General features: G+C 38.2%; 1 protein-coding gene across 2 annotated transcripts; it reads right to left on the bottom strand.

Annotated features, from left to right (window-relative positions):
- Positions 1–1,570: 1,570 nt before the first annotated feature.
- spats2 (spermatogenesis associated serine rich 2) lies at positions 1,571–24,009 on the bottom strand. Of its 2 annotated transcripts, none has more exons than XM_073816178.1 (14): positions 23,860–24,009; positions 22,087–22,133; positions 18,301–18,380; positions 11,465–11,573; positions 11,284–11,333; positions 10,941–11,175; positions 10,634–10,834; positions 6,828–6,963; positions 5,490–5,548; positions 4,869–4,978; positions 4,578–4,680; positions 4,347–4,501; positions 2,392–3,035; positions 1,571–2,343 (listed from the first exon to the last, which is right to left on the bottom strand). In XM_073816178.1, exons 2-13 carry the CDS (start codon positions 22,112–22,114, stop codon positions 2,748–2,750), a joined length of 1,554 nt encoding a protein of 517 aa, XP_073672279.1. In that variant the 5' UTR covers positions 22,115–22,133; positions 23,860–24,009; the 3' UTR covers positions 1,571–2,343; positions 2,392–2,747. The 2 variants fall into 2 exon arrangements, with proteins under 2 accessions (XP_073672279.1, XP_073672281.1); XM_073816180.1 differs by lacking the exon at positions 23,860–24,009 and adding an exon at positions 22,619–22,761 and having other exon boundaries at positions 22,087–22,135.
- Positions 24,010–25,290: the final 1,281 nt, after the last annotated feature.

Genomic DNA, 25,290 nt, shown 5'->3' with positions numbered 1-25,290 from the left:
TTGGAAATTAAAGGGGTAAAGTTAGCCTTTAAAAGCAAAGAATATTTATAAGTACCTACAATTCCAAGATATGTTAATTTTTCCATGGAAATTTTAAATGGAGAAGACTGAATGGAAGACAAATCTTTTAGTCCAAAATGGGTATTAGCTCACTTTTATTTAAATTAACTTTAAATCCTGAAAAGGTCCCAAAAACATGAATAGTGTTCATAATAACCGGAAGACTAACATGTGGTTTGGTAATATATAGCAGGATGTCATCTGCATATAAAGATATTTTATTTTCTGTATTTAAAGTATTAAAGCCGTGAATAGAGGGATTGGAATGAATAGACTGAGCAAGGGGCTCTACGGTCAAGGCAAATAAGAGAGGAGAAAGGGGACAGCCTTGCCTGGTCCCTCTCTTGAGATTAAAGGAATTAGACAGGGTATTATTGGTTATTACCCGAGCTAAAGGACTTTTATACAAGGTTTTGATCCAATCTATAAATGTATCGCCCATGTCAAATTTTTTAAGCACTGCAAAGAGATATTGCCACTCCACTCGATCAAATGCTTTTTCAGCATCGAGAGAGATTATTACCAGGTTGTCTTGGATAGCTTTGGGGTGGTGCATTATATGAAAAAGATGTTGTGTGTTCTGAGAAACATTCCTCCCAGGAACAAATCCATTCTGATCAGGATGAATTAAGCCACCCATTAATCTACAAAGTCTATTTGCAAGTATCTTTGATAATATTTTCGGATCTACATTAAGGAGTGAGATCCGTCTATATCCTTCCACCTGTTCTGTATTTTTACCTTTTTTAGGAATAACAGTTATGATTGCTTCATTGAATGTCGATGGTAATTTTTTTATATAATTCAGAGGGCAAGCCGTCCGGACCCAGAGTTTTGCTATTCTTTAGGGAATTTACTGTATTTTTTAACTCTTCTACAGATATATCCTTATTAAGGGAATCACGCTCATCTTCAGTAAGAGAGGGAAGATTCCAATTATTTAAGAATGTTTCCATAATTTGAAAGTCGTATGTGCAATTTTAATGTAGAAATCACACTTACCACAGTGAACCTGGGCAGAAGGGTTTGATGTTAAAAACTCAATCCTGAAAATTATTATTAACCCATATAATATAAATCAGCAATTTATTAAAAATAAGTGCACAGTTTGTGTTAATCCCAGTTTCTGTGACTTGTATTTAGGAAACATGACTTGCCCACCCTTGCCCATACTGGTAATGCATTCCTGGTCCTGGAGGTCTACTGTCCTGCAATGTTTAGCTCCAACCCTAATCAAAAACTCCTGAATGTCATTGCACGTGTGTTAGATTAGGGTTGGAGCTAAACTTTGCAGGACAGTGACCCTTTAGTACCAGGAATGCACACTCCTGGGATTGGGTCAAAATAGTTGAACATGTTTTATATTCTAACAGAGTACTGCACATGGCACAACTCGGGTGTTGGTAACTTAACTGTTTGCTGTTATTTTAAGTGTTGTTTTATTAATATTGTGTTTATAGTTGTCAATTAACAATATAGTCAAAACTAAGAAAGAAACTGCAAACGGAGGTGAGCATCTGCTACTAATCCTTTATTCATAATTAAAGAAAAAGTAGGAGGTCAGTTAGCAAGAAAAAAGACAAGTGTTTGCTAGTGCAGTCTGCATGACAGGAGCAGATGGTATCTAATGGCAGCGTGTCTGGATGGGTTTGATGTCTTTGGTCCAAACGGGAGCAGAAAAACAACATGAATACAAAAAAAAGATAAAGCACACGACTGAAGGCACTTCAGATTTTACAGCGATCTCAGATTTCTGACAGAAAACAGACGTTTTTCTCAATACATGAGGAAGAACACAACTGCTTAACTGAGAGTTCAATCCTATTATCACTACATACATGGCCCGAGGCTAGAAAAACATTATACATACTGTTACATATATACAGGACTGAAATGAGAAACTAGTGCTGGACAAACAACATGAACCTTCATATGTAACCGTTAGCAAAACAATCCAGACATTCTGAAAAACAGAACAGCATCTTTACATACTGGGGCGTGTGGTACTGATCATGCAAACATAGACGATCATCGGTTAGATTGACACGAGAGCAGATTGTGAAGAGCATGTGTGAGTGAGGTATATCATGAGACTAAGTCAAAAAGACTTGTGCGTTAGCACCGATCGAGGGCACGTGACAAAGACCAACAGAAACTGAGAACAGCTTCAGTCAAACAACTTCAATCCGACTATCATGCATGAAAAGATGAACATGCGCCAACAGGGCACAGACAGATCTGAGAACACATCTCCAGATAACCTAACCCTCAGCCTCTCTAACCCTACACACGCACACACACACACGCACACACGCACACACGCACACACACGCACACACGCACACACACACACACACACACGACAACACATCTCCAGACACCCTTACTATAATTCTCAGCCTCTTTGTGACCTCCACACACACAGAAACTCTGGCCGTCATCTTAGTGTTGAACTTCACAGACTTTTAACATACAAAAAGCAAAACTGGAATCTTTCCTTCCTCAACACTTGACAGTAGCACTCACTTACCAATGACTCAAACACAAAACCTTTACATAAGCGAGAGAGAGAGACAGAGAGAGAGAGAGAGAGAGAGAGGGGGGACCGGGTCACAGCTCAACAGGTGATGTGTAAACATCAGTGATGGGTGTGTTGTAAGAAGTAATCAAGGTTAAGTGTGATTGGGTCATGGGCAGTGGGTCCGTGGTTGCCTCTGTGGAAGCCCATTGTGGGAGGGGCGATCTGAGCGGTAGACTGAGGAATGGGAGGGGCCTTTCACGCTATTGGTCGTCTGAGAGTTTGGGGCCTCCCCATAGTCGCTCTGGTGACTGCGGTCTCCCTGGTAACGATCACCCTGGTTGCGGTAGTTGGTCCGGCCAGGGTTTCGGCCTGGGTTTCGGTCAGGAGGTCCATTTCCATTATATCGCTGATTTCCTTGATAACCGTGAATAATGCGCCTGTTGCCCTGGAAAATCTGAAATGGCAAAGAGCAAAAGCACATGTTTGTCATGAAACAAAGGAAAAAAGAGAGATAAAATTGGTCTTATGCCAATCAGTCAATCAATAATTTTTCAATCAAGATTTCTAAAGCTGACACATCAATATTTTACATTATTCTAGATGTTATCCATAATCCCTTAGATGTTAAACTCTGTGCTCACAGTCACCTTTAACTGGTGTTAGGGATGAGGCACACCACCCTAACCCTAACCCTGCTCGTTTAAATGCTCATGGATTGACACGAAAGTGTCATTTAACCATAAAATCATGAATGTGATGCCAAGTGCGTTTTAAACAGTAATGACTGAGCAATTTAACAGAAAGCAATAAAATAATTAAAAAACTTTTTAAAAAACACTGTTGCCAGAAGACTGCGCTGTCACTCTCTACCCAGCATAAATTAACCCTCCATCTATAATCTTAATAATCTTCAGAGAAACAGATTTGTGCCATGGGCTTTTTATGTCTGTAATTGTGTCTATATCTGTCATTACACGGACCAGAACAAGCACGAAAACAATGTGGATTAAACAGCGTCTTGAAGAGGTTTTGCTCATAAATGCATGTAAAATAAAATAAAGTAATGTGAACTTGAGATTTTTTATACTGTTATTAAACTGCACAGTATGCGCTGCAAACGCAGCCGGTGTAAAAGCACTATGGCCACACCCTTCAAACGCTCTGCGTATACGCGCTGCTCAGTGCTCACGCTTGCGATATTCAAACTCCGGTTTCACAAACTATACACTGATTAGCTACTTACTCTATGTTTATTTAAAATTAAAAGCAAGACAACTAGCAGTGAATGTGCTTTCAGGAGAGTTAGTAGATTAGCATGGGAGGATTTGAACTTGAACAGCAGAGTGTACTGACGCCTTTCTGCGGTTAAAACCTTTTGATGCTATAAATATGTTAAATCTCAAAAGTAACCTGGTCTGTCCTGTATGTCAGCGCGTTGTCAGTGTCTGCTCCGCTCTGTTTTTTTCACTGCGTGAGAACGTGAGGGGGCGTGTAACACAGACTGTTAACAATTGTTTTTAATTAGTATTTAAACATTCTTTACGATAAAAAATGTTTTTAAAAATATTGTAATAACAAGATTTTGGTGGTTATAGAGTTCTAATGACAGTGTTCAACTATAACCGTCAGTCTCACGGTTATATAATGACCGTCACACCCCTATTTAAATCTGCAAATCCTAGCAGTGGCACACAGCTCCACAAACACACACAGACATCACAACTGATGTTAGCCGGGTTAATGACTGTATGAGTTTGTGATCTACCTGTTTGTGTGGCACACCGGGACGGCCGACGTAAGCAGAAGCCTGATGCTGAAGCTCAGAGGGGGGCGGGGCTTTCACAGGGGTCGGTCCTGTGACAGAGGAAGAGGTGGAGCTGCAGCGAGAACGGCTGGAGTAGCTCGTCTGAGGATGATAGACTACAAAGAAACAGACACCGTAATTAACTCACGTCTACTTAAACTGACGAGAAACAGTGTATGTTCACGATCTTACCTGATCCAGAAGACATGATGCTGCACTTGAGCGGTTCTAGATCAAACGAGAACTTTACAGCTTTACCAAGATCCTCGTCATACTTGCGCTCACTGACAAAGTGCTGGAGAGACAGACAGATAATAAACATGTGGCACAGGTGTGTTCAGATCACTGTGTGTGTGAGAATGTAATGAGATGGGAATAAGTACAGGTTCAGTACCAATACAATGGTAATATATACCAGTACCGTACTCAAGCCAATGTATGCTTGCATTTATGGCGTATGTGTGTGCATGTATATCTGTGTACCTTAATGTCAGCTCTTAGTTCTGTAAGCTGTTCCTCTGTCAGTGATGTCGATTGTTCAGTGAGTCTCCTGAGCTCCTCCGCTTTCTTCTGACGGCCGTCCAGAATCATCACTGAATAAACACATTTGTGATTTTACTCGTTTAGCAAGATTTTTTTCTAGACAGTTTTTCCTCTGTACCTGCCTGTACAAATATGTATTTGCGCTACAGTTTCAATGCATAATTGAGAAATTAAATAATAATCACTAGCAGCTCACCGTGTATATACAAGGGTTGTTAAAATAAGTGTGGCATCTGCTTCTCTTAATGTGGTACTTTACATGTTTAGTGGGAAAGAAGCAGCATGCAGGGAGCGTAAAGACCTTTAAGCAGTAGGTACTCATTTTTAGAGGATAAAGGTGCCAGAAGAACTTAACCATAAACGCCCCGAACTAAAGGACTGCCCATTTTAAAGCATAGAAACTAGATGTCTAGTGAATAATTTCTATTAATTTGGTTGAATTATGATCCAGATTAAACAAAGCTGAGGTCTGTAAAATAGTTACTCCTGATACAGACAATAAAGCAGCCAATCAAAATGATCAAAGCTACTTCAGACTCCTCTCTCTCTCTCTCAACTCACTGGCTTCCTCTTTGACTTTGTCCATCTCAGCAAGGAGCGCCACCTCTCGATCCATCAGACTGAAAACAAAACAAAAATCTCACTTTAGTATCTGATTTTAAAAACCTGTTTATTGTCATTTGTAATAAATGTGAACTAATATACAAGATTATTTTACATAAGTAGCAAAAGCCCAAAATTCATTAATATATTTTCTAAAGATCATGCTCCATGCTCTTTTCTACTTTAAATATGTCAAATCTTCATTTTTGTGAGTGGATGCAACTGCTAAGGACTTCATTTGAACAACTTTTAGAGACTGTTTACATTTGGCATTAACACGCGCTTTCATCGTTCGGATCACAAGTGGACGAAGTTAATGCCAGATGTAAACTGTGTTCAAAATGTTTTGAGCTCATCCACTTTTCGACCACCTTCAACCACTTTCAGAGGTAGTCGAAACCACTTTCGATTGGATTGCTTTTGTAGTGTAAACGCACATGTGGTTGAATGTGTTCGAACAGCCACACGCGACCGCATTCCCTCCGCCCATTTATCTAATCTGAGGTACTAGACACAAGTTTTACGTCGTTTCTGACTTCTGGCGCGAACACACGGTGAACAGCGCTATTTTTAGCCTTTCATTGATAAAACTAAAGCGGCTGATCTCCGTAGTTTCGTTTTGAAAGCGTGTGAAAGTTTTGCGATCCCATTTCATCAATGGAGCTGAAAAATCAGAGAAAGCTCCAACAAATAAACGTACAAAACACTGTGCAGCATGTATACTTGCTAAACAAGCAGTGGACTCCGACATAATATTAGTTTGCATCCATATAAACTCATAATTACTCGCGCTCGGGTTTGAATGACAGCAGAGAGACTCGGCCACCATCTCGACAGACCGCACCCTCAAACTAATCAGGAGAGAAGCGGTCGAAAGTGGACAAAATAGACGGATTTAAATACCAGGTGTAAACATAACGTGTCTCTCTCGTCCACTTGTGATCCGATCGAAGATAACACATCTTAATACCAAGTGTAAACAGCCCCTAAAGGTGATTTCAATCTCAATATTTGGATTTCTTTGCACCCTCAGATTCCAGATTTTAAAATAGTTGTGTCTCAGTGAAATATTTTGATATACTAACAATGCATACATCAATGAAAAGCTTATTTATTCAGCTGTAATGTATAATTAAAAAAACCTGACCATTAGGTCTGTTTTTGGTCCAGGCTCACAAATGTGAACAGGGAACAAACACAAGAGAATTTTTTTTGGGCAAAAGCCTTCCTGCATCAAATTTAACCCAAGGTAAAATATCTTGATATGTAATTCACACATGTGTGTGCGTGTAATACCAGCTCTGGAGCTCAGCAAACGTCTGCTTGATTCTCTTGATAGACGAATCCATCTCATCTCTCACCACGACTCTGTAGCGAGTGAGCGATGCCGCACAACGCTGTAGGTCTTTCACAGAGCGGTCAACATTAGCGCCTAAAAAACAAACATCCAGGAGAGTTATAAACAAACAAACAAGGCAAACATTTGACACTGCATTTGTTTTTTGTTATATAAACCTTGTGACACTTTAAATGCTAACAGTTTATTTCTTTTAAAAGCCAAGCCAGCTTCTATGGCTATGTGCATGGTGAGAAATGGATTTCATTTAGGGCTGTCAGCAATGAATTCATTAACACGTTAAAATAATTTCATGCAATTAATCACAGTCAGTCAGTTGACCACCAACAAATCAAATCAAATGTCTGTGTGTATGCGCATGCGAAACGCAGAGCTCTGACTGTGACAGATGCTGAGCCAAAATTACAATGCAAAAGACAAACGCACCTCTTCATTGCCTTTCCAGACACCTAGGAATCTTATAGTCACAACATTGTTTCAACAAAGTAACTTTAATGTTTAGTCTGATGGTTTACTTTGGTGCATATAGTCAATCCTGACAAAAAAGTTTAAGAAACTATTAAAAGTTTTAGTTCCTGGAAAGCCCCAATTTAATTATATAGAATAAAACTAAAGACTAATTTTGTCCAAAAACTGTAAGATTTATTTTTCTATTAATGCTGACTGAAGTAAAATATCAGCCATGAGTGAAACTTTATTGTTCATAGAAAGGTGCTTAGAAAAATATGATTGTCAGTTTATTTAATGTCTAAATGCAGTCCTGAATAAGTTTTGAAGTTGTGATAACTTATTTGTAATATTCTAAATTGTGACAAACAACTAATTAACGAATCTTTATAAAATCATTGATTCAAGGAAAAAAAGGAAATTGAAATAAAAACGTTTCTGTTTGACTAATTGAAACTAAAATTGGAATAACAATTGACCAAACTGTCCAAGTTCAATCCTACATGAAAGATCTTATCAAAATGACATTAAAGTTTATTCCTCATTAAACTCATATATTCATTGCAATACCACACTAGAACAAAAACAATATTATATAACAAAATTTCTATGAACTTCAAATTGGCCACGGTTATTCATGCTGCGGAAAAGTGAACTTTTTTTCTAACACGGTGTCAAATTTTTTCTTCTTTGTCCGACCGGGGTCTACAAATGAAATTTTAGCATTATTTCATGTTCCCAGGTTACACAGAATGACAGCGGTGTAATACTCATACACAGCAAACTGAGGAGAACTGTCTTAATGTTAGGGTGCTGTTGAATATGCACAAACTAACCCTAACGTAACATTTATATAGTCATATATTCTAACGCATAATTAATTCTATACCCTGATTTTTTTTTATAAATTGATAAATGTATTTAGATTTAGGCATTTAACGCTCTCGTCAATTAAGAGAAAATGCTTTTACGGCAATCTGTATTTTCTCTATTATCCACCAGATACCCAACTTATAAAACCCGGAAGCAACCCCTCAGGTCAAACTATCCAAACTCAGAGCGATGATCAAAAACATACACAGAATCGGATTTCTATCAGAAGTCTTTCACAAAAACACAATTATCAAAGCATTTTGCTCAAAATTTTGTATTTTTAAAGAAACCTACCCATATTTGAGAGATGATAAGAGACCAAAGGGTAGGATGAAGCTGGGTTTTTTTAAAGCAGAGGGTCTGTTCTTTCAATTGATATGTTTTATGTTTATATATTTAAAGAAGAACATTTTCTGGAAGGCATTCAACTTTTGTGAAAATCTTAAAAAAATGCTGGCACTGGCCGGCAACTTTTTTTAAAACGCTGGCAGGGAACAAGTTAAAGTTTTATGCAAATTGTTATTGCTTGTTTAATGATTTATACATAAACTCAGCAGGATCACAGGTAAACATATATGATGTGCTTAATTACTTTATAAACATAACTGCATAAGTATAACCAATATCACCGTCATCTTTTAACAAAATAACAAACACACCGGGGGCCCGCTTCAGAATGGAGGTTAAGTGAAAACTCTGAGTTTGTTAACCCTGAAATGAGGGAAACTCTGAGTTTTCTGTTTCAAATTGAGAGGTAGGTTAAACCTGAGACAGCGGGGTAAGTCAAGCCTGTTTCAGAAGGAGAGGTAACTTATACTCAGAGTTAGGGTTATATTTTATATTTTTATATATTACACTAAACTTTCAACTAAAAAGTAAAAATAGTAAATTGAAATGACTTGTAAAGCTAATATGATATACTTAGGTGCATAGACCGTCTAAATGTTGTGTATTTTTATAGAGGATCCTGTAGATGATGATGTTACATTCATTTGTAGAAAGTTAGATTTATGCCGCGAGAGGATTTTTAGACCCCAAGTGTTTATTGTCATATTCACTTGCATTTATGTGAGCAGTATTATTATTTTTTGCAGTCATTTTACATATATATAAATATCCTTACATGACTAATATCAGCCTTTGTGGCCGTGCTCTTACATCTGAACAGTTGACTTTACATTTCTTATGAATCCACTCATCATTATCGCTGGTCTAGTGGGTAGTGCTGTGCGCAGTGGTTTGGGCAACATACTGTCAGCGATCTAAATTCGAATTCCACCTTAGCGCATTTCTGTTTTTTTCATGACAAACATTTGTAAAGTTCGTAGCCTTTTATGCCCAAGTATTATGCCTAATTTTATTTTTAGCTGAGCTGCTGTCATCTTTTTGTCTATAGGATTGCATGCATAAAAAAATGAATATAATAACTACAGTCCTTCCTTTTATTTACTTCTGATATTTTAACCATGATGAAAAATTAAATGTACACATTTACTAGAGTAGCAATTTCCAACAACAACTCTTTTCTTTAAAATATATGCTCGTAGAAACTCAGAGTTTCCTTTTTCAGAGTAAGTCAACTCAGAGTTCAAGTTTTAACTCGAGAGTTGGTTAAACCTCCTTATTGAAACGAGCCCCTCATACCACTAGCAGTGAAATAGTGAAAAAATGATCTTATGGTTTGATCAGTTTTTCTGCCCGGGCTTCTATATAAACGTGAATGATTAACCGCTTCTTCAGTGCTTCAAGTTAACTCCTACACCAGTGTTTCCCAATCCTGGTCCTCAAGGACCCCCTCCCAGAAAGGGTTAGATGATTCCTTATTTAACACACCTGATTTAACTCATCAGCTTGTCAGGGAAACACATTTACCATTTTGGAAGGAGGCTGATAAGTTGAATCAGGTGTTTTAAATAAGGAGACATCTAACCCTTTCTGGGAGAGGGTCCACGAGGACCAGGATTGGGAAGCACTGTCCTACACAAAAAAAATCATTTTGATAGCCATAATTCAAGCATTTCTGATGATATACCCGCTCCTAATCAGAGGAACCATTTTAGTGCTATAGCGCACCTATGGAGAACCATACAGGGTCATATAGCACCACATATGGTTCTACACCAGTGCAACACAGGTACTTCATCGGTGCTATATGGCACTTAAAATGGTTCCTTTATGATAACGAGCCAAGATCCACTTTTAGTGCTATTTAGCACAGTTTGTTTTCTGAGTGCAGGTGGTTTTCCCACAGGGTTTACCCCTCGGTTTACCTGCCGTTTAAAGCAACAGAACATCATTCAGTTACTTTGTTTTAGACAGGCAAGTGGAAAGTTAATCCTAGGGCTGGTATCTCTTGACTGAGCAATTAAAAATCAATCAAATCACACAATGTTCCCATGATAAACTTGATAAACAAAGTTATTACCAATTTTTTTGGCAGATGAAGCTCCCATTCTTTCCCATTCTGTAGAGAGAACGGAGGCAGAAGAATTCTGGGAGCTGGAAACAGGCTTGAGTTGAGACTTATTAGTTCGTGAACTGTGATGGTTCTGTCGCGCTTCAATTCTGGGGTTAGGGTTAGGCTGAGGGTTGGGGCTGGTTGTTGGGTTTGTTGGCATCTCCCCACCTGCAACAGACCATAAACTTCATTGTGACTAACATCTGAAGAACAAACACGAGCACAGTCAGGAACTAGATGAGCATTAGCATCACACACTCGTCTCCAACTCTACCTGTGGCATCTGAAATCTCAGGAGCAACAATATCCGCATCCATTTCAGGTACATCCAGGGAGACTGAGTCTAGCTGCTCACTAAGAGAATCTAGGGAATCTACGTCAGCACCTGCCGAGCCGTTGGCGTGGAAACCGTTAACAGCCTCTGAACCTTCAACATCCGGTGTTGACTCGTCAGGGGCGGGGTCCAGAAGGGCCTCATTCTGAGGTTTTGACTTCTTTTTCTTCTTGGGCTGCAAGTAAAACACTCTTATGTAACAACTTATTTGGTTACATTTTTATAGCAGCCCTTTGAATTACAAATGTGTCTCAAAGATTTAGTAAAGACTGATCTCACACACCTTCTTTTTTCCAGTTACATTCCATTCTTTCAGGATCTCCACAGCACTACCTGATAACAGACAAACACATTGCCTGTTGTTTTACATTACACAGCAGCAGTGAGGGCAGCCATATCTTCTCAAAGAGAGAGAGAGAGAGAAAACAATGAAAGGAAAACGGACGTGATCCAAATGTTTGTACCTTCTACAAATGCTTGCACTGCTCGATCCACAGAGTTCTCGAAGTGCTGGAGCACCAAAGTAATCTCATTGTTACTCTTATTGGGCACCACAGCCCGCACAGCATTAATCTGTAGACAGACAGGTGAAGAAATGTCAAAGAAATAAGGGATCAAACAAAACACTCACCTGCCATTAAAGGGGTCATATGTTCAGGGTTTGCCAGGTCCAAGAAATATTTCCAGCCCAATGACGACTTAAAGCCCCCCCAAAAGTAACGAAAACTAGCCCAATTTGTACATTTGTCCAATCACAGTTGAAAACTGCAGGATTACAACAAAAGGCTGTAAAATAAACTCTTACTATTGCTTTCAATGTACTTTCCAGGTGAAAATTTTCATAATGCACTTAAAGTGCTCCATTTTCACACACTATTTTTTACCAAATATACAAAGAATTCTACTTTAGTAATTCTTTATAACATGTACCCAAACGTGCTATTTTTAGACAGCATATGAACTCTGCCCTTTTAACATACTATCTCTGTATTAAATATTTTTTTATTAAAAAAAATATAAATATATATATTCTAAAATGTATATAAATGACATGAAATGTCTAAACATTAAAGAGTGAATGAGACAAAAGTACAGAATGTCACATTTTATTATTCATCTGTTTTAAAGGTATTGCGGAGGATTTTCTTTTTCCGGGTGGATCATCAAGACTCTTGGTCCTCCTAGTTGTCAATCAGGAGTGTTGCGCAATTGTATTTTTTTTAAAGTGGAGAAGACGGTTCTTTTCGAAAATTCGAGAAAATCCTCCGCTACACCTTTAACATACACAATTTACAAACTCATGATTAACACAATTGTATTTACAATTTTATTTCTTCTAATTTGATCATGTTGAGACGATTATCTAACAAGTGTTAAGTGATGAGCCGTGTCCTGATGCATGAATTGTTCACACATGAAAAGCAGAGAATGTGTACTCCAGTCTCAGTTTGATCCATTGTTTCTGCAGTCCGAGACTTGCATTTGATGACAACACACATAAGTCAGGATGAAAGGTTGTTGTTTGTTAATAAAGCATCCATGTGTGTTGGTAAAGCATGTATGTGACTAATCAAGGGTTCATAAAATAACATTCTGTACATCTTATAAATGTCTTGCCTCCACAGCAAACAGAGAAATGTTGTCTTTACTGTCACAAAACATATGGAGGGGATTGTGTGTTTATGGATGAATGAATAATAGATGCATACTTTTGAAACATTTTGTATGATAAATTCTTTAAAGTGCCCGTATTATGAAAAACTCACTTTTTCTGGGTTTTGGGGTGTTATGTTTGTGTCTCTGATGCTCCCACACGCATACAAACTTGGAAAAAAAAATCCATCCATGCTGTTTTGAGTGAGATACAGGTTTCTGAATGTCCTCTGCCTTGAGTCTCAGATTGCGCCAGTTAAAACTCAGCTCCGTTGTGACGTAACAAAAAGTTTCGTCACATTCAGTTTGAATTTTCCCGCCCACCACCCCACTCGCAGGTCTCCACCCACCAGGTAGCTAGAGAGCATAGAGCAGTCACTTGAATGAGACCCTCTGTGCTGTTATCATCTCTCACGGAAATAACAGCGCTATTTGGATATTATGGATTATACTTCCACCTACTTTTAAAAACAAAGTTTTAACGCGTGGTTATTGAAACCCGGAGTAATCTTATATACAGTGCGTTACGACGCAAACAGTCCTCAGATTGTAGGCGATAAGACCTTCATGCGAAATCTGATGTAAACAACAGACTATTTATCTATATTTCACGGATTATAAGCATTTGTGGACAAAAATGGTAATTGGATGTATTTTATTGGACTTTCATGGATCATTCATACATCTGAAACAGACTGGATTCGATTCGCGATCGCGTTGTATCATCACAAAAGGTACGTTAAGTCACGTTATATTTTGTATGTTGTCATCTTCTGTCACAAAATACTACATTTATGATGCTAGAGCTAAAAGCTTTTTGCCAAACTAACCGAGACCGTACGCCCCGGCTTTTCTGACGAGGCGAGCCTCTAATAACTTTACGGTTCGCATAGATATATACACCAGGGGTGTGATTCTTCCGGATAAATCCGGAATTCCGGCTTTTCCGACCTGAAAATGAGGCTTTCGTGAATCATGCAAATCCAATTTTTTTTTTGTGTGTGGGGGGTGCAAGGCATCGTTATAAATGACCGCATATCACTCCGCAAATAGTCTATTTATTTGTCACGATGGAACTTCATTCAAAGCAGAGCTCACTAAAGAGCTTGCAGTCGGATCTCCGGCGTGTGGTGTTCGCTGCGAATAAAAAAAATAATGCGTTCGCCTACAAATAATATGAGACACATCTTTCACTCTCAACCAAACTAACAAACTAGCCAATAAGAAGTAGAATAGGGAGGGGTATTTGAGGTGTGGCTGAGATCCAGCTGCAGATGCCGCGCGGTCGCGGCGCGGAGAAGTCATAACAAGTTAACTTTATCAGCAGGATGAAAAGTGAAGCCTTAGGTAAGACGACCTAATTGATAAAGGACTTAAATCAGTGGCGCTGGGCATGGGAAGGAATAGGCAGAGACAAACAGCATTTTAGTGGTAAGAAATTAAGAGAGCCAGCCAGGTGTTTGCTGCTTTGACAAAACTGTCCGTTTCAAATCAGACCGCTATATGCCAGTAATGTAAATATCAGATTTCTCATCGAGGTGAAATGCGGTCTCGCGATATCAATATAAAGTTGCGTTTGTGTCAAAAAGTTTGCTTGCATTATATTATACTGTAATCACATACGTTAACGCACACATCCACGCAAATCAGATCCAACGTCATCCTGACGAACACACGCATACATTTGCTTCTCTTAATGGTTTGTGAATCGGGCAGTAATGCTTGGGATTACAGAATAATATAATGATAAACACACACATTCATGGATCTGGTTTGTGAAACGCTTAGCTCTTGACTGTTAGATGCTTTACCAAAAGAACTATGCAAAATAAGACAAATGCACTTGACTGTCTTTCCAGAAAGTCACAGCATCATTTGAATTAAAGGGATAGTTCGGCCAAAAACGATATTAAACCCATGATTTACTCACCCCCAAGCTGTCCGAGTTGCATATGTCCATCGTTTTTCAGACAAACACATTTTCGGATATTTTAGAAAATATTTTAGATCTTTCTGTTCATTAAATGTAATGTCACGGGGTCCAGCAATAGTCCACGACCTTCAAGTCCAAAAAAGTGCGTCCATCCTTCACAAATTAAATCCAAACGGCTCCAGGATGATAAACAAAGGTCTTCTGTGGGTAATCCGTGCGGTGTTGTTGTAGAAATATCCATATTTAAAATGTTATTAACGTTATAAACTACCTTCCGGTAGCGCCGCCATCTTAGACTCAGGAGAGAGTATTAGCGTAGTGTACGCACTTTTCTTAGTGACGTATGACAAATTCGGAGGGCGGGGGCACAGAGCAGCAGCAAAGAAAATCTGTACGCTGCGTAAGCTCTCATCCTGAATGCGGATCACTCCAAGATGGCGGCGCTACCGGAAGGTAGTTTATAACGTTAATAACATTTTAAATATGGATATTTCTACAACAACACCGCACGGATTACCCACAGAAGACCTTTGTTTATCATCCTGGAGCCGTTTGGATTTAATTTGTGAAGGATGGACGCACTTTTTTGGACTTGAAGGTCGTGGACTATTGCTGGACCCCGTGACATTACATTTAATGAACAGAAAGATCTAAAATATTTTCTAAAATATCCGAAAATGTGTTTGTCTGAAAAACGATGGACATATGCAACTCGGACAGCTTGGGGGTGAGTAAATCATGGGTTTAATATCGTTTTTGGCCGAACTATCCCTTTAAGTAACTTTAATGTAACAGTATCCACTTTAAATTCAGCGATCAAATGTTGTAATCAATAATTAATCTGTATTAAATTCCCCCACTAATTATTCTATAAACATTAAACATGTTTTGACCAATGGCGAATCTCATTTATCAAGTTGTGTATGTGGTTTGTGTGCCTTATTATTATTATTATTATTACAATATGTAACCAAAGATTTTACTAAAAGGGCACAAATTTGTTTACAAGAACAAAAAAATCCTCATAGATTTAGTCACTTATTTTTACTCTCAAAATGCACCACATTGATGTATTTACCTTTAAATGCACAAGATGATTTTGTTCAGTCTGATGCAGTGGCAAGACTACATAATGGTCAGGGTGGCACTTGCCCAAGCATATTGATGATTGGCCACTCAGATCGATAAATTTTGAGCCCAAATTATATTTCAACTGTATTTCATTTTATGCGTGCATGCGTGCGTATGTATGTCGCCACGTCATGGTAGGTGTGTCGTATATTTTCCTGCTTTTTTGTCCTTTGCCAATCACACCTATGATACACGGTCCGGACCTCCCGCTAGCTTCTAGCAATTAGCACGCGGTCCACAAGCAGTATACATCCCCCGCCGGGTCTTAATTTCTGTAATTTGCGAAAATAATGCGTTTGAAAATGTTTATAACGGGAATATGTTAGTATTGTCCAGGGAAAACGAGTGTATTGTTGAGACTGCTACATCACAATTTACTCTGGAATCTTTGTGTGTCATGATGAGTTTGACACACCGAGACCGGGCCTTACCGCCCCGGCTTTTCTGACGAGGCTAACCCCCGAACGGTCCGGACCTCCCGCTAGCTTCTAGCAATTAGCATGCGGTCCACAAGCAGTATACATCTCCCGCCGTGTCTTAATTTATGTAATTTGCGAAAATAATGCGTTTGAAAATGTTTTATAATGGGAATATGTTAGCATTGTCCAGGGAAAACGAGTTTATTGTTGTGACTGCTAACGTAACATCACAATTTACTCATTGTGTGTCATGAGTTTCTTCTCCTGTAGTGTACTTATTAGTGATACTTTTCTGCATGATTTGTCTGTTGGCAACATAAACCGTTAATAATAATAATATATAAAATAATAACACAGTATGGTCTGTACTGCTCACGATACCACTGAGCACGCGCACGGGCACATGACGTTAGTAGTGGGGCGTGATCAAAGGAGCAGCAGCTCATAAATATGTAAGACTAGCTCAAAACGGCACAATCTGAACTGCCCTGAAACAGAGGCTACTAGAGATGGGTAACAATCTTTTCCTACAAGCTATTTCGAGCAAACAACTTTTGAAACATGCTTTATGGAACTCATACACCTATATAACTTGTGGAAAAGCAGTCATAAGATGGGCACTTTAACAAAAAATCATCAGTATATGAATAAACAAAAAACAAGAACATGTTCTCTCTGATTCTTTTCGATCCTTCACAAATATCATTACAAATGCTTTAAGGCATGTGTGTTAAAGAAATACTGACTTTTCTCTCCTCGTCTTCACGGTTGTCCTGATTCACTGTGTTTTCCCCTGATTTAGCCTACCTGCCATTGTTTATGCTTGTTTATCGCTTTACCTGCAGACTTGAGCGTGGCACAGAGGCTTGTGATTAACTTGTGGATTAACCAGTTCTCTTCATTAATTTAGACCTGGAAGCTGCATGGTGTTAAGATATAAATAAACAAACAAACAAACAAACAAACATGCAGATTATGATTTACTGCTTCCTCAAAACTCCCAGTAAAGACGTAACTCTTCATGTAAGGCAATTTCTTATTTCTGATGTGATATTAAGAGCAAAACGCACCCCTCCACTCATGTTTTCATCGAATTCCCTTCCTAAAAAGTAATTTTAAGTTAAATCTACTTAAAATTGCTAAACAGACATTTTACTGAATTTAAAACACTTGTTCCAGCAATATATCCTTGTTAGATTAACTCAACATGTCCTGTATTGCAAATGGTGATTTAACAATATAAGAAACTTTATTATTTATAAAAAACCCTAATGTTAAGAGAAATCTGCTATCTTTGCCTCTTCAATAAAGAGCACACCTTGCAAAGCAAAGGAAACAGAAAATAAAGCAAAGGTTTCAACTTCACACAGAGACCTCAACACTTAACACATAAATCTAAATAATGGTGACAGTAATCAAATCTCATGATGTGAAAAGATGAGCTCTTAACCCTAACCATAAAAATAATAAGCAAAAATGACAACAAAGAACAACTGCAGTAGTATAAATGGAGAAACAAAACAACACTCATTTTACAGTAGCAGTTCATTTATGCATGATGGGTAAACGTTTCAAATCCAGAGACTTAAATAAGTTCAAATAAGTTTATTCAACTCAAAATTTCTTATCGAATAAGAGAAATTAAGCTTTCATGCATTAAACTTAAACACTTGCGTGATTAATGAAATTTTTCCGGGGTTTAGGTTTATTTATTTGTGTTAAAACAACATAAGGGTTAACTGTGCACGCTTGCAGGTTGTGAATTAAAAGCGACAGAAAATGTCCTAAGAAAATGGAAATTACCCCCAACCCTAACAGCTTTTATGCATAGCCGGCCTTGTACTCTCCTAGGTTCAGGACTAGGAGAGGACTAACTATCCTCCGTAAAATGAGCTGCACACACACAGAAGCCACGCCTTCTTTGTGTATACAATTATGCAAATTACATCACTGTGACGTTGTCATGTGGAGGCGTGTTTAACGAGCATAGACTAAATTGTTTGGTTTGAGATTTCAAGTTTTGCAAATCTTCTACATGCAGAAACAGCTACATAACACACTAAAGATAAAAGAATACATGAAATCGCATCATATGACCCCTTTAATCCAAAAATTGGCACGAGCAAAGAAACAAGGAAACAAAGGTTCAACAACAAGTTTTTACCTTCTCCTTCATGTTCTCGAAAGTTCCTCCTTGAGACATCGCCATTTTAGAATGTGTGTCAAACACCACTCCAGACACATCTACAAACAAGAAAAACTTTAAAGAAAGGTTCACAACTGTATGGACTCACGAGAGAAAGAGATCATGTATAATTCACTCTTTTTAAGACTCTCACTTTGCAACATAGGCGATATGACAGGAATAGTCCCACCCTGCACGCTGACGTGATTTGTTATAAATTTGTGACAGCGAACAGGAGCTCTTTGTGTCACATTTTAAAGTGGTCTTTATAAAGCAAGTACTCTGCAATGGTGTTGGCTACCGGGTCTGCACATGGTTTGTCTCAAAGCATTTTAAACCCTAACTCATTCAGGATTGGGAAACACTGATATAGGAAATATATAGACGCACAAGTTAATTAGATGCGCTGTTTATAAGAAAAAGCAAATACTTGGTAGATTATTTTGGCCAATTACAAAGCCTAATGAATTCCTCATAAGCCCTCTCAGTCACTTTAACAGGCTAAACAGTTGAAACTGAACTATGCTGATGTGCATGCACGCCAATAGATGTTTGCGTCTCATCGTGTTTATCACTACGTGCTCCTAACCCTACGTGGATGTTTTTCACTGCTAAAAGGAAGTTTGGGAACACAAAGGTAAAGCTAATCTTTAGCAATTATGCTGGTAATGACAATTCTCTCTTACCAATATGTGATCTATAGTGTTTTCACATTATGTTTTAGTATCAGCTCGCTGGGAACCTCAACTGAGGTGGTACTAAAAATAGTAACGGCTACTAGGTACTGTTCCCAGTGGTTAAAACTAGAGCCCGACCGATATGCTTTTTTTTGGGTCGATGCTGATACAGATATTAGGGAGTAAAAAAGACTGATAACAATATATATCGGCCGATACTCTTTGTGTGTATATTATAATACAGTACACTTATACTACAGTATATTATACTACAGTACTGTACATAGAATACACTATATACATTAACAGAATATACTTTATATAAATTAATACATTTTTTGCAATGATCACTCAAATGTTGCGATTAAACACTTAGTGACAAAGATATGTAAGAGGCAGGGTGTTTAACAAAATGTATAAAACTTGAATCATTGGCAGTTTTGACGAGAAAAACGTTATATTGGACTTTTAAAAAGGAAAACATATGAAGTAATTGTTTATTAGCTTTACAGTAAATTATGTACTTCACAAATAAGTTTGTAACTTACCGTTAAGAAGACAATGCTTGACTGACAACCTACTGAACTAATGTGTAATGTCCTTAAACGCTTTTATGACGCGAACCCAGTGTTCTGTGCGGATTTTAAACTTTTATAAAACTAAAGCGTCTACTCTCAAACTCTTTTATTTAGTGAGGGTGTTAAGTTGTGCGAGCTTATTAAATCAATTGCCCTGAAATGAGCATGATCAGTAACAACGAGAGCAGCTGTAATCTCACATACTGTAATATTAGTGCACGACTGCGCGTAGTTTAAATGTGTCATTTCTACACCTCGCGTAATTTCTCCGGCTTTTGTTTTTAACAACTCACAAGTGGACAAAAGAGACGGATTAAAAAGACCAAGTGTAAATGGGAACGTGTCTCTCTCGTCCACTTATAATCCAATCCACCAAAGCGTGTCTTAATACTAGGTGTAATAAAATTTAAAGACACTGCGTGACTTCTGCCGCCTGAACTTAAGAGACCACTGACTGAAGTGAAGGGGGGTTGGCTGGCGTAACTACACAGTGACCTGGGTCACCAGTACCAAAACAGTAGAGCGCGCTCTGCTGAACAAACAAGTACTTGCATCATTTAAAAGCATTTCTTTGTCTTGTCAAAAACTTTAATGTCGGCTGCATATCTGCGGCTTATACGCCTACATGCTCATAATCATCCAATGATATCGGCAACCGATAAATCGGTTGGGTCTTTAGAAAAAAAACAAAAGTGAGCTGAGCCGACCCGACCCGTGGGGTACTATGCAATGGAAAAGTGCCATAGACACTTTCTGTCACATGATGCTTTATGTAATGGGGTTAAACATTACCAGCACAGAAATCATGTGCTGTGACAAATGTCATGGATCTTAATCACTGCTTCATACAGCCACCAAGGTCCACTTTATTCCAGACTTCTAACTGACAGATTAACACAAACTAACTCACAGAGTTTGCACACATGCAGTTTTATTTATGGTTGCAAAGCTCAGGAATTTAATTCTTTTAAAATTTTGGGTAATTACACATACTGTATCATATTACAAACATTAGCTTCTTATACACCTGACTTATCTTCATCCGTGTGCCACAATTCCCATATATTCCTGTGTAAGTTACCACAATTCACACAATTCTGCAACCCTCGTTTTATTAGGCTACACACTGTGGTATAAACAGCAATAAAGAATCATTACATGATTAATAAAAGCACAAAGAGTCTTTACATTAACACTGCAACAACAGCTAAGATCATCAACCCATATTTACGTTTCAAAAGCCAGAATGGTTTAAGCCAGTTAAATGTACCACAGAGACACTAACATAACACTCAAATAATTGCTAGGCTATTTCACTGACACTTATAACGTTGCCCTTGATTTTAATAAACCAATTTTGTTCAATTCAATTACACGTTACACGCTGCAGACGACTGCAAGCCGACATCCTCTCGTGAGCAGCCATGCATGAACCGGTGAATACAATAACATTATGTCTAAAGTAGGGATGCTAAACAATTAATCGCCATTAATCGTTAGCAGAATAAAAGTTTTTGTTTACATCACATATGTGTGAAAATTGTGTATAATAAAAAATGTATATATTAAGAGTTTATATTTATATATAATATTAATTATACATAAATATACAAATGTATATACACATGTAAACATTTATAAAACATATACATGCATTTGTGTACATTTATTTATACAAAGTTATTATACACAGTTCACACACACATATGATGTAAACAAAATCTTTTATTCTGCTAAAGATTAATCGCGATTAATCGTTAAGCATCCCTAGTCTAAAGTATAAAAGCAACAAGCAGTAGAGAAACTAAAGTACAGTCTTTTTTGTAAACTGACATTCATGTTCACTGTCATTAAAGCACACACTAGGCGTGACTAAATGCACGGTGCCGTGACATGACATGACGTGTAGCGCTCTGCTTACGTGTGTGGAATTCCCTAAAGCAACATTTCTGAAACCTTTTACCTGTGGAACTGATAACATGCACGCATTAATCATAAAGAGTTAAGACTGCAGCCATACACACTTTATCTGGTCAAAGGGTGCTCAAAACACACAGTTTACACTAGTATCAGACACACGTACGCACTCGATCAGAGTTTAGAAATTTGCAAAGCCACTGACACGCAAAAGTTTTCATTTGCCAAACAAAACTAGTGAATGTTTAGAGAGCCACTACAACTCAATGGGAAAGGGTTATGAAATGTTTTACACGATTCGTTATGAGTAGCATTTCAGCTAGAGCAGACTCCACAATAACATTTCTGCACAGGACCACAGTTCGTTATGGTCTGTTTTTTTAGGGATGACATAAAAGGCCTCACATTTACTTCAATCTGCAATTCACAAAGTCCTATTAGCTTTGCTCAAAACGTTTCAGTGTGAAAAGCAATTTGGTAAACTGTAAGAGAGGTGAAAGGTTTAACTAACTTAAGGTGACACATCATCTCTTGGCATCGTCTGTATTTCATGTGTACTTCCCAAATGTGTCCAAGCAGAACCGAACACTCACCTTTATAAGAACCCTTCCTCGCCATCATCCCCCTCAGTCAATGTCAACTCTATAGGAAGAGAAAAAAAATCATTTGAACATTGTCATTCAGGATTGGAATTAGATTATTAATGCATATATTATTCAACAGCAGTCTGGATTTCTCTAACAGCAGCATCTTTATGACTGAAAAAATCCTATAATCCATTTAAGAAAGAGCATAAAGCTGTCACACAAAGACAATGTCTACATCATTCACACACACAGAAACACACACCCTTTCACCTTTAAAAGTCCATTTGCTGCCCTGTTTAGCTTAAAACTGAAAAACTTACTGGTGTATTACTCAGTTGTGTGCAAACCTGTGCTTCTTTAACTAAGAGAGACCACAAATGAAACATCATATGCTAATGACAACTACAACAGAAACGCACTGAGAGGACATTAAGTTAGTTAGGTATCAACAGCTGAAAGTTTAATGAAGTCTAGTCTTTCCAAAACCTTAAACCCACAATAATACTGAAGAAAACAAGAGAAACCTTCAGTATTTTACCCGAGTAAAGCGAATGTCCCTGGAGGTCTGAAGACACACAGCTATCTTGAATAGTTCAATGACTCTGTGCGTTCCCACAACAGCCTCCACCCTGAGCAAACCAGCTGTATCCAGAAACACCTTTATGAGTTCAAGAAGCACAAACTCTTGTCAGGAAACAGAAACTTAACTATACAAACATGCAGGCTCTCCGGGTTTACACATACACCCATTCCTGATCCTGCGTCTGTCCCTGAACGTCACTATGCCGTACGCACGTCACACACCTGTGTGCAGTTCAACAGGTGAAGCCACATTCAATAGCTATATATAAACCAACAAGAAAATGAACCGGCTATTTACAAAAGAGGCGGCACACAACTCTCAGATCTCTTATGTAACTTAAATCTTCTTGAAGTGAAAGTGAAGACACTGCTACTTCAGCTCGAATATAACAGGATCCATATGAGCTCAGAGTTCCTGTTTAGCCCGTTGTGTGGATATAATGCAAACCCGGTGAAAAAGAAACGTAACACGAGCCAAGCAATGAAAATAAAGAAACACAATAGATAAGGGTCTGGAATTGGGCCACAGTGACACAAGGTAATACATTTAATTCCTGAAACCCAAAGACAGGCAGGAAGACTGAGGATGATGATGATGATGATGATGATGATGATGGCCTGCCCACTGTGATGTGGCACAAAGCAACACAAATAATGACATCTTAACCTCAAAGACTACACACACACACAACAGAGAGAGAATCTAGTGTCGTACAACAAACCCTATGGATACACATTTGACTTGCTGTACTTTATCCAAACTACGACAAAATCACGACTATGACGTTATGATTTAGTTATTCAGTAAGTCAACATTTAAACAGGTTATTTATTAATCATGAATTCATCTGCGATTACATGCATAAAAAGGGTAAGTTATGTAAAAACGCACCACAGTTTATAAAAACAACAACAACAATCATCTCCGTAATCAATTAAGCGTCAGGCGCGCGCGCTGGTTATGTGGCAGTATCTTAGCAACGACTCCGCTAGCACTAAGCTAACGTATGTAAACTGAGAGATTTCATGCTGCTCAAATGAAAATTCTGTGGCAAATGCAAATCGTTTGTTTTCACAAATCAGTTCTGCTGTCATTTCGGATCAAACGGGCGAAAATTTCATGTTTTGTTAACACTCGCGCACATATCACGCGCGTAGCCGCATCGTTCACAATTTATCACGAGGACAAACTCGTACCTGAATGAACTGCAGAAACCCGCAACACTTCCACGAACACTCGCGCTTTTTGATATTCCTTCTGTTCGGTCGGTCGGTTGGTCGTTTGTGTGTGAATTTCTGTCTTTTCTTTCAGCCGGCCTACACGTCACTTCCGCTTTTCCAGCGCGCGTGCCCAACATCCGCCCTATTTTGTGTCCGCATCGCGACTAGAGGGGGCGGAGTTATATTTGAACCAATTACGAAACAGCAACTAAGTTCATTTCAAGTTCAGTTTTTATCAAATATAGACATGCATGACAAACTGTGCACGTTAATACTTGAGCATGCATGTAAAGATTTATGAATTATATTACCTGAATTTACCTGGGACGTCACATGACATTATTATAGTAATGCGTACTACACGTGAGGGGCAGTGGGGCAGTTAAAGCTTCTCCTGCATACTCAATGCTCAGAAGCATCAGTCACAAAGCAGCAGTTCAAGAGGTTTGTGTCCAGTGTTTGTGGAGTCTGTAATGTTTTTCCTCCTCTCTTCTGTCATAAAGGATGGGCAAGGAGCACCAATAATTGGTTATCCAACTAAAAACCAGTTATAGTCTTCTTACATCCTATTTGGTATTTACAGTTATTGAAGTGCATAGAACAGACTCTCGAGTAGATATATATTTAAACTAGATTTAAAATCACCATGCTTTACTTTTCTTTTTGTCTGCTTTTTTTGTTTCCTTTTCATGTCTTGCTGTTTTGGTACGATGAAGAATTGTGAAAAAGCCCTATGTGAGTAATAATTCACGACGGGCCATTGAATTATAAGAAAATAATGCACACCCAAGGTGCAATGCTTCGCGCCGTGCCGTTACACCGCCGGTGTGCATTATTTTCAAATAATTCAAAGGACCGGAGTAAATTATTCCTCTTATACCACGGTTACCACAAACATTGCTCTGGTGCCTATTTTTAAGACATTTGACAAGTTAGGTGTGCGGTTATCAGAAATTAATGCATACCCATGGAACATTTCTCAGCCAATCAGAATACAGCATTCAACAGACCCGTGGTATAAATAAATTTAACTGAAGTCTGTAGAACCGAGACAGCAGCTTCTGTGGCAAATTAAAGTTCTTTTGCTATCCAAAACCCACTGGTCAGACTAGAATTAACTGCCTTGTCCAGCATACATTTGTCTGCTGGTTCATGTGAAATAAAAATGATGGTTATCATTTAAATCAGATTTTATGAAATTTTATCATATTTGGCTTTTGAACTTTATTTGTAAAGCCAGAGGACATCAGAATATGTTCAGCGGATAATTTTTTATAAATGACTTGGCAGACTATTTTTTCCTAATTAATTTTTATGTTTTATCTTTGGTTCCTCAATCCTTCCTTCTGTGCACATTGTTTATTCATTGTTTAAAATATTAACATACAAAAAAATAAAATAATAAAA

This window comes from Paramisgurnus dabryanus, chromosome 11, assembly GCF_030506205.2.
Source record: "Paramisgurnus dabryanus chromosome 11, PD_genome_1.1, whole genome shotgun sequence".
Taxonomy (NCBI): Eukaryota; Metazoa; Chordata; class Actinopteri; order Cypriniformes; family Cobitidae; genus Paramisgurnus; species Paramisgurnus dabryanus.
Note: the sequence above shows the minus strand (reverse complement) of the source record. Positions and strands in the feature narration are given on the sequence as shown.

Excerpts from the sequence above, each read along its gene's own strand:
- spats2 (XM_073816178.1), bottom strand. The coding sequence starts at position 22,114 with ATGATGGCGAGGAAGGGTTCTTATAAAG. Across the intron at positions 11,334-11,464 it reads AGTGCAAGCATTTGTAGAAG|GTAGTGCTGTGGAGATCCTG; the intron begins GTACAAACATTT and ends GTCTGTTATCAG. Across the intron at positions 6,964-10,633 it reads TTCATCTGCCAAAAAAATTG|GCGCTAATGTTGACCGCTCT; the intron begins GTAATAACTTTG and ends TTTGTTTTTTAG.